Source organism: Papilio polytes, unplaced genomic scaffold (assembly GCF_000836215.1).
Source record: "Papilio polytes unplaced genomic scaffold, Ppol_1.0 DF824169.1, whole genome shotgun sequence".
NCBI classification, from domain to species: Eukaryota; Metazoa; Arthropoda; class Insecta; order Lepidoptera; family Papilionidae; genus Papilio; species Papilio polytes.
In genome coordinates this window covers 60,114-70,958 of record NW_013525035.1, presented here as the reverse complement: position 1 = coordinate 70,958, position 10,845 = coordinate 60,114, and the positions used below count along the sequence as shown (strand labels likewise).

Sequence of the window (10,845 nt, the reverse complement as noted above, 5' to 3'; positions counted from 1 at the left end):
ACACAACACTAGCGATTGTCATTTCTGTTAGTCATAGAAACAACAAATGTTAAGGAAATTCAAGAAAATTTAATCATAAACCGAAGGCACTCACTTCAGTCTTCTCTACATCAATCAACGTGCAGGAATGTTAATATCCGAACTTCAAGTTAATTTTCAGCAAAGTTTATGCGAGTAAAGTATTTCTATCAAGTTACTAATTTGATAAGTCATTTTAGATGCCATATTGTTACATTGTCTGTGGTTACATATTTATTTAACAACATTAAATGAACAGAAATGTAAAACAATCAAATGTATTCTACATTTTAAAGCACAAACCAAAATTCCACCACTAACCAGTTCAGTTGCATTGTTCACTCCGGTGTACGCTCGCATTGTATTCACATTTTACACCAGTTTTGTTCAATTAAAAGCTGAAATGTTAAAAAATTCCGCGAATTGCAAACTATGGGGTGATATTTAACTGCACATGAATATAGGAATTATTTGCTCTCTATAAAGCAGTTTTTGTAACACGGTTAACTGTACCCAATTGACTCAGGAGGTTATATTTTATGTCGGTTTGTAATAAAACTCTATTGTAACGAATCGATTTTAAGAATGTATGACCTTCGATTAATATTCTTCCTCTGAGTGTCGCAGTTTTTTTATGGAGTAGGAACTGTTGGTCGCGACTTCGTCCACGTGAAATTAAGAAAAAAATGTACGCCTATGTCACTCACAGATAAATTACCTTTCTAACGGTGAAAGGATTTTCAAAATCGGCTAAGTAATTTTGTGAGTTATTTTAATACATAAAAAAATACAAATCTTTCCTCTTTATAACATTAGTATAGGTAAGTAAACACAATAGTTTGGTAAATATGACAAAACTTTAGTTGAGTGTTGAGGTACATGGGTAGAGGTAGGCCTACAGATAGATCGATAGCGTGTATAACCTCAAGAAGGGAATGAGGACTGATATGAGGAAAAAAAGATTAACTTGATGATGTATAATGAATTTGTCAAAAATAAAACGACGAAAACGACGAAAAATTTCACCATCACCAGCGTACCTGCTAAAATAAATTCTGCGAGTTCTGAGCATTTCGAGTCGTAAAATCTACTTTTCTGTTGAACATTTTTAGGACGTCCTGAAGCCTGTCAGTTGCTGCGACGTTTTCAGCGCTGAGGGAATGTTTTATATTATAATCCACGTGTACAGAGTACGCTGTAAAGGTATTAAAGTTTTTGTAAAAGATTAAAAGTAAAAAGAATTGTGTTTAGTAAAAATTTATACGCAACTCTCTGATGTAACGAGAATTATCAATTGAAATGATTAGAGGTACGTAAGTTAACATTAAATGTAACGAATATTATAAATGGAAGAATTGAAATAGATGTATGGATGGATGTTCGTTAGCAGGGGACTCCAAAACATATGAATGGATCTAGGTTTCTGGCACTAACATAGATGACTGTCTGGGAAAATGCGTAAGCTTATTACTTAGTGTTTTTATTGAATTAAGCAATAAAAATCGCGTATGTACTAATAACAGTAGGTAAGTAAAATAAGCCTCGTAGAGTTTAGGTCATGAGCGGGTCTCAAGCAGATGTAGGTTAAGTCCACTTCGGAGATGCACATGTCTGTACTCTATACACACATACACAAATTAAAGAGGAAATAAAGTCAAGTGCAATTTATTTATTATACATGTGACAAAGTTAGCTTAGCACTCGAGTATAATATAAAATGTATTTCTAACATAAAATAATAACCATTCAGTGTAAATAGTAAAGGTATTAGAGAACCGTCCGCTCAGTTCAGGTGAAATGTGGTTTATTTCGGATGCATTCACATTTCACGCTCAGCGAAGTCACAGTAATTGCAATTTCAGTGCGCGGACTTTACATTGATGAATAGTTGCCGAACTCCCCGCCAGGCGGCGCTGACTCGACACTTGTGCAAATCAAACATCGCTCCAACTTATAATGTAATCCAAGTTTATCAATGCGCTACCTTGCTAAAGTTAGACGAGAAATTAAACATCTCTATAAACGCAACTTGACTGAATCAGGAGGTTAACAGTTTTGTATGTAAGTGGGTTTGGATGTATGTAAGGTTCTATGTACCCTTATCGTGTATCATAAACAGAACTTTTCGTAAATTCATGGGTTATTTAACTAAAACGCTTCACAATTTCTAAAATCTTAATAAACACAAAACATTCAACATTTTGTGTATCGGTAGTTTTTAGCAAAAGTATTTCGACAAAGCTTTTAGAATAAGCTCTCCCGTAAATAATACACACAATCGACATCATAACAAGACATTTCAACTTCCAGTTCCGCTCGCTTCGTGGCAATATTTTTTTGGCTTTCGACCAAAAGCTCGCGTCTCAACTGCGAGGGCGAGGGTAAAAAATATGGTTAAAAGCGGTGCCGTGTTTTGGCAAATGTACGAGTAAGTCGAGATGAAATGTATGCGAAACTGAGAGAAAAACATCACAGAATTTTTCGGTTCCCACGTGAGAGTTAATGATGTTTTGCAGCAAAAAGCGTAAGCTTTATATTACATAGGAATCTGTAATTATGCAAAGGTATACCGTAGGTTTACATGGGATAATTAAACCCGGAAATCGCTCCAGCAAATCCTGTTTATGTGTAAATTGGATCGTGCAAATATGCTTTGTGTTTTGATTCATAACATATCATTAAAACATTGTTTAATCGAAATTCAAATGCTTAATCTGTTCCTCATATTCGAATTAAATTTAATTGGTTTATTGGAAACTAATTATGATATGAACTGTGGAGTTGGGTTGAATTAGAATTACTATTGAAATTGCGGAAATGTACATTTTAAACAATTACATTTGAACAAACAAACTATTAAAAGTACAAGCTTCTGTAATTATAGATATTTGTTCGAAATTCAGAACATCAATAAGGATTAACGTTAATAATTTTGAACGGTCACCGTAAAATGTAACAAAAAGGGAACAAAGCAAAAAAATAATGAACGTACTGCGGTTGAATAATATTATTTAACGTGGAGCCCGCGTTTTTGTCATACCATAAAGCAGGGAGAAACTAGATAAGTCCAAATTAGCATACGAGATGTAAACGCCGCGCACACGGAGCGTGGACTTTATACGAAGTAGCGCCGGTAAATGTTCACTCACAAATAATAAGCGAAGAACTGTGACGTAGATCTCAGTTGTCAGTTACTCGCGGGGACTGATTGTGAGCATACGTGACACAAATAAAGACTGTAACTAGTGACATGATATACAATCGTCAGTTACTAGGTTCAAAGTTTAAGAAAATTTTAATAATTAGTATGAGTGTTAATGAATTGTGAAGTTTACGTGATAAATCTGAACTCATGAGAGGAATTTGTCTGTTCGTCTTCGTGTTTCACTGTTCGCTCGATGGTAATTATATTTAAACTTTAAACATAACTTGAGTATAATAAAAATGTGTACTAATTTAGATTTAGAGAGATTCTGTCTTTTTTCATGTCATGAAATACTTTAGTTTGTGTTTAAAATAAACGCTATTATCAAACTTTCTTAATACAACATCAGATTAGAAAATAACTCGTAGAATAAGCTCAAACGAAATACAAAATAAACTTGTGTAAACTGTTTAATTAAAGGGCGACGGAAAAGGAAATAAGAATAAACAGGGTTGACATGACTGTGAGAGTGGCGTCACGTGTTATCAAAACTCTGCGCGGAAATTTAAGTGTCAGGACGCGGATGTAATAGAGCTAGAGTTGTTCACGTAAATCTGACGCATTCACTCAAACAATACTGACGAATACACTAAGGTAATTTTGACGAATTAAATCAAATATTGACGAACATAGCCATACACTTACACACAAAAATACGTTGAAGTTAGTACTCACACATATAACTTTATGTTCTCTGTTTGCTTTCCCCGCTAGGTGGCGCGCGTTGCATTCATGCCTTTGACGTCCCTCAACGACCCTTTTTATTTCATTTGGGATTAATTACAAGCTATTTTGTTCTCATTTCCACTCTGAATACACTCATTACATGAGTAACTTCCATTTATAAGACTGTTAAATGAATTACATATCTTCATTCATGTTTTCTGTTATATTAAAATGTCAGACAAAATACTAATCCTTTTCAATTGCACTCAATAACCTTTTAATAATTCCTGTAAAGAAAAGTGCAATGTTAATGTCACTTGCCTTCATTTAGGCCTCTCTTGGCAATGTTTACTTCCAACTTGCAACAGCCTGTGTAAATTCCATTACGAGCTCCGCTAAAAGGAAAACTACGTCGCGTTGCCTGAAATTATAGTACTTTTGGGAAAATTATTCTTATGACGTTTTCTTTTACTGAAAAATACCTTTTGTTTTCCGGTTAAAATGTTATTTATGTTGTACTATTTTTCTGCTCCAGTAGAGAAATAAATATTACGTTTGTTAAAGTGAAATAAAACTGTGGCTAATAAAAAAAATATTAAGTTTATTATAGATACGAGCTGTTGCCCGTGACTTCGTCCGCGTGGTATTAGAAAACATACGAAATATATAAGTAACAAAAAGCTACGTATCCCTCGGGAACCGGACACCTCGGGGATGAAGCTTATCCCATGTATACTCCAGACTTTGTTTTACATCTGTGCCAAATTTCCATAAGATATGTTGAACCGTTGCAGAATGATCGAGTAAACATTAAAAAACTAAATTAATGAATCCCACGGGAACCGTAACTTATCCCGGGATAAAAAGTAGCCTATGTGTTCTTCCAGACTATGCTCTAAACCTGTGCCAAAATTCATGGAGATCCGTTCCGCCGTTTAGGCTACAAACTCTAACAAACATCCATCTAAACTTTCGCATTTATAATATTAGTAAGATTAACATAGGTAAATACAACAAACTTTATTGATATTTATATCGTATATAGCTATATTGTTAAAAAAGGGTTAGTAATGCCACCAAATTCATTTCCTCGTCCCTTCTTTCCCATAATTTGTAAGAGGGCGCGCTATACTGCAGGGCGAATTTTAAACCAAAGCCGCATTCGTAGAGTAAAAAATAACCAATTATGCTTAAGTGAGAGGGTGAAAAGAGAGCTCAAGGGTTGCTCTTCCCCTTTTAATACCGTTTTATCTTTTTGCATAACGTCTTTAGGCTTATCACCGTCACACCAGATGGAGGGTAAAATAATGAATTTTATATGAACGTAATGCTTTTTTTAGAATCATAACATTGTAAATTAATTCACAAATAGCTGTACCTCGTGACTTTACCCGTCTATAGATCAGCAAGGAACTCTTTATTACGACAAACATGACAAATAAATAAAATAAGACATAATAATAATGGCGTGTAATGAACTGCAAAGACTTCTTTTATAAGTGGTACAAATTTTATTCTCCACAAAAATACAGGAAACTTTATGTTTCACAATAAGTGCACATCTCTGCGTGTTGCGGGAGCGCTTCCAGTCGGCGGTCGCTCGCTAAATGAATTGTTGGGAAACTTGTACCCGTCGCCGTCGCGCCGTAAATTCCGCCCGAAGGCAAACTTCCCAACTCCTGACTTCGCCGAGTGAATGTTTTATCGTAAAAAAGCTTTATGTCTCGGGTACAGGTGAATTTATTTTGAATCTTGGTTGAGTTTTTTTCGTGTTCTTTATTCAGTTTCGAAATTGCCCCGTTTCACTTCTTAATGAAATTTTCTGCTTTCCAAATTGGCGCGATTGTGTAATGTATTTATTTATATTTATGTTGCGGTGTAAGGTAACAGTAATGAATGAAATAAATACAGACTGAAGCAGAGATTAGTAGGCAATTTTACGAACCTACATACTTTTGACACTGTCCCCCGTCCTTCCACGAAAATAATCTTAGGAGACTCAGACTGCATACAAGCTTATCAACTTGTATTACGGCGCAAAACAATAAACAATACTTCTATTTAAGTCTACTGTCTATTCCAATTTCGTCAACATCGAGGGGGATTTGTTAGATTTCACCTGTCGTTTTTCATTAATAGTTCTCCAATAGACGTTACCGTGAGACATCTTATCGTGATTCCTTTGCAAATAAATGCAAAGGTGTTCCCGAGACTCGTCAGATGAAGGAAGATTTCGATTTGCGGATTTCTGAAGCGAAACTTTTACGTTGCAAGAATTTAATTAAAGAATCGCCGGGGAAAGGCCGACGTAATTAAAAGTGTGCTCCATTCGACGGATATTTCACTAAGAATTCATCGAAGGGAAAAATGTAATGATGGAAATGTGGAAATAATTTGTATCTACTGCAAATGGAAATGGAAAATTCCAGAAATTTCGTAAAACCATCTTTTGTTTCTTTTTTAGTCAGATTATTTTATATTATAATCATTTTCACTATTGTATTTTCTACTGATTATGTATTTATTTGTTAAACGATACAAGTAATCGTAAAATCGATGTCTTTTAACTCTACTTCAATAAATGTCGGTTCGCTTAATCCTTATTCATGTCTAGACCAATTATAGAGTCTAACATAAGGGCAAGTTGATGATATTAGAGAAAAAGACATTATATTGAAATGGTAATTACAGTTTTTTTTTTGTTAAAGTTTTACGGAATTAGAAGTAGCAATTTTAAACGAATTCTCTTAGTTTTCGAGACTAAATTTTCAAATAGATAGCTGTGTTGTTATGAGTAGAATCAAATTTATTATTATGATGGTTCCTTTAGATAACGTTATTATGATAATTATGTTAAAATTCCGCGAGAGACGGAGTAAGACCTTCAGAGGCTGTAAACCTTTTACAAATTACGTCTGAGAGAAAATCAATAACTCGAGTACATTTTGTTTTGAAATTTACTTACTTTGTTCAATATCAAAATTTCATTAATTACTAAAAATAGTTTTAAAAATGGTTTTAGTGTTTTAATTGGAATACTAAAAATATTTATTATAACTAAGCTTAGTAATAACGATAACCGGATTTAAACTTACATGTTGGTTATCGAAGCCTTCTAAAATCTTGTTCTACTCGTATATCTCATCAAAGTGCAAACTTCCCGCTTCCTTTTGACCAAAGTTACAAGTTTGCAGCCACCGTCTTATCGGAGGTTATTAAATATTCGGCTGTAACTTGGTAATATATCGCTTCATGTTTCGGTTATGGCTTACTACTAAATATAATTCGAAGTTAATTCGATTTTCGAATCCCATTATTTACCAGATATTTTCCGGAAAAAAACGACATCATGATACACCCCACATACATTATGCTAGGAAATTCAAAGAAATATGTCAAGTCAATCCGATCTATACCTGTGTGGTTGACTATGACATAGTTACGCCTAACTTAGGGTAGATTCCGAGCTCAGTAGGGACTTATCGTGAGCTGTTGCCTACGACACGGAATTCGAGAACATATCATTAAAATAAAAACAATTTAATACATCGTTAAAAAACCTGCATTTTTTAATCGAGTATTAAAAATCCTTAGAATTCTTTTCAAAAATCTTTCCAAGAAATTGTCGCTTCGTTAAACTCCAGCGGAAGAGACAAGCTACATTTAATGTGACAGTAATCTCCTAGAAGACATTCCCTGTAACTCTGGCAGCTCTATGTTGCCATAAATATACTATATCTTTTAACATCGACAATTTTTAAAATCAGTATTCGTTATTTGAAATTTTAGAGTGAAAAGCCAAGGTCAAAACTTGGCATATTAATAATGTGATTCATGAAATTTTATATTATTTTCTTGGCTGTTTATTGAAAAAAGCAATATGCTTAGTTTTCTTCGCTCCACTTTCTAGGTGTACATAAAACATGTTCATAAAGCCTTAAGCCTTTAGTCTACGTCTTATGAAATAGTTGTTCATATGTGGTTTTGATACCGCCGCCCGCTCAGCCTCGCTTACGAAGAATGAAAGTAATAAAATGTAGTGAATGTTCTGACTATTTGCATATCTATATGATGAAATCTTTCGACGCACATCTTATATGGCGCGTATTACTTTTTACGGTTCTTACCTGACTCGGCTTTATAGGTGATAAGTTTTAACTTCATTATTATGATTTCACATGATCCCAGTGTGTAGGTAAACGTTATTCTGTTCTCTACACCTACCGTTTATTTTAATTTACTTACGAAAATATCATATAGGCATATTTAATGTATTTTATGTGTTCAATTTCAACATTTTTTTTTGTTTTACAATATTTTATATGTGCAATGCTTTCCCACTACGAGGACAACACCACCTACAAGCGTTTAGATAATTGGATTTTAAGAGTCAAAGTTTATTGCTGCTTGGAATTATCTGCCATGTCACATCTCAATACATCCATTGCCTATCTAGTAAACAGCCTGTAAGAGTAAGCCAACCAGCAGCAGGTCTTTAATTTGCAAGCCAACATGGAGTATGTGCATGTGTGCAGGCGGCGTGTGGTCGCTGCGCAACCTGTCTATCAGCGTACCACGCGCGGTGCTGTCGGGCGAAGGTCGGGCGGCACTCCTGCGCTGTTCCTATGATCTGGAGGGCGCAGCGCTATACTCCATCCGCTGGTACCGCGCAGAAGACGAGTTCTACCGCTACGTGCCGCGTGAGATGCCGCCCACCATGGTCTTCCCGCTCCCAGGAGCCTCCGTCGATGTAAGCACCTCATTTACTGATATACGTAACATAGAATAGCTCTTTATTTAAAAATAAACCGTAGTGTTCATGGTCTATTCTTAAATATACAATAGTAAGTAAATTAAAATTCAATTTTAGCGTATTAATACCAGGTTACGTTCCAAATCATTTCAATAAACTATGCCTGTGAACAAAGCCAGAATAATTATGAGCACAACCGCATATGTGGTTAATTATTGCTCATGCTTATTCAATAATTATTTCAACATAACGCTATCATTATTTTACTGAAGCACGTCATTTTTGCTGTATCCATACCTACATTCTCATTACAATTAATTACTTATTCAATTGTTTTAAGTCACGCATTAACTAGGATCGAAGCAGTTTTAACATGGAATGTTTCTTGTGTCTGTGCTACATTGTGATCAGTAGTATGTTTGTCCACTAGTTGGCGCAGTCGGACCACCAGCAGGTGCGCATCGTGAATATGAACCGGCGGCTGAGCGGTGACTACCAGTGCGAGGTGTCCGCGGACGCGCCGCTCTTCCATACCGACATACGCTCCGCGCCGCTCACTGTAGTCGGTACGTCACAAACTGCTTTATAAAGAGACGCTTTACGAAGTTTAGAGAAAGCAGATATAACGTACTTGTTTCCTTTAGTACAGTAATTAATATTATATGTAGACCCGCCGTTCCGAGCGCCTCGACTTCTGGTGTCGCGGCTGAGTTACGCACGCAACGACCTGCTGCAGGCCAACTGCTCCGTCGACGAGGCCTACCCCGCGCCCAACATCACCTGGACCATCGATGGCCATAAGGTATCATTATACGAATATTGAAACATTTCAACATTCTGATATCAAAGCCTGTTATCTGAGTCTAGTTAAATCCATTTTCATCAAATTTAAAAGTAAATTTTACCCAGAATGTACACATCGATAGACTTGCACTCTTGCAACTTCACTTCAATTGTTTTATAGCAATTTGTGTGCAAACCGGCGCGTGTAAAAGGCAGTGCTCTCTCCAGATAGCTGAGACAATCTCGTGGCAGTCGCCGGAGCAGGACTTCAAGGAGCGCGGCGCGTTCAGTCAGCTGGAAGTGAGCGTCGTGGAGAGCTTGCAGTACGGCGGCGAGCGGGCGCGGCACGCGGGGCACTCGGGGGATGGGGAGCATTTCGCATACCGCGCAGACAACGAGCCCGAGAAGCGAGAAGTCCTAAGGTAAAATTGTGTTTCTTTCCATTTCACTAGATTGTAGGTCTACAAAAAAAATCATCTCATTATTGTATAACTAACTTGTTGTTTTTCTGTGAGTTCAGATACACTCTGTCGGCGCCGGCGAGCGGTCAGTTCGCGCTGGGCTGCGTGGCCACCATCTACGACGTATACGCGCGCGGCAGCGAACAGGCGCACGTCAGAGAGGACAGCCCGCGCCCTGCCTCCGTCACCGGGGAGGACTCCTCTGGTAATCCACACGTTTTTACTATACGAGTATTATAATCCATCCTTATTTATTTATGGCTCAATTAGATTTAATGTAACAGTGAGTGCATATGGCAAGTGTGTCAGCAAAAATATTAACAATAGTTTCTTTATCTACAGGTATCCAGACGCTATGCAGTTTCGTGCTGACGTGTGTTTGTGCGTGCGTTGCGCTGCTGAGGGGGTTATGACCCCCCGAGCCCTCGCCCGCCGCCCCGCGCCGGCGCGCCCTCTAACGCGCTCAAACTGAATGTTGTGATAGATAATAATAGTTGGTGATGTAAAGACGCGCTCGCGGAGCAGCGGCCGCTCTGCACTCGGTACATCTATGTATTTATGTACGTGTCAATTCCGAGTAGATGTTGACTCGCTGGTCGCAGGCCGCAGGTCGCGGGACGTCGGCGTCGCGTCAACTAGTCGTATAAGATACACTTATTAAATGTTGCAGATTGCTATATGTAAATAAAGTCGTGAGTTATCAAAATGTCTTATTTATTTGTCCAACAAACATTTAATTTAATAATGACTCTGGTTAATTTCAGTGTCAAGTGCTATTAAAGTCAACTTAATCCAAATTTCTTAAGAGCGGTCTCACATTTTTGACTAAAACTATCGCACAACTGTTTTACGATTGTCGATTGTCTTGCAGCCCATATCAACCAAGAGCAAGTCCACTAAATGCTACTCTCGTTCAAAGGTTCTTCGTTCACTTTGAGAGGTCTGAGATCGATCAGTAA

The 10,845-nt window shown here is 37.0% G+C and overlaps 1 protein-coding gene across 1 annotated transcript; it reads left to right on the top strand.

The window, feature by feature from the left end:
• The first annotated feature begins 3,218 nt into the window (after positions 1–3,218).
• On the top strand, positions 3,219–10,592 carry LOC106111320. The gene is made up of 7 exons (XM_013293347.1): positions 3,219–3,419; positions 8,425–8,639; positions 9,073–9,208; positions 9,311–9,444; positions 9,654–9,847; positions 9,946–10,091; positions 10,229–10,592. Exons 1-7 carry the CDS (start codon positions 3,371–3,373, stop codon positions 10,297–10,299), a joined length of 945 nt encoding a protein of 314 aa, XP_013148801.1. The 5' UTR covers positions 3,219–3,370; the 3' UTR covers positions 10,300–10,592.
• The last annotated feature ends 253 nt before the right edge of the window (positions 10,593–10,845 follow it).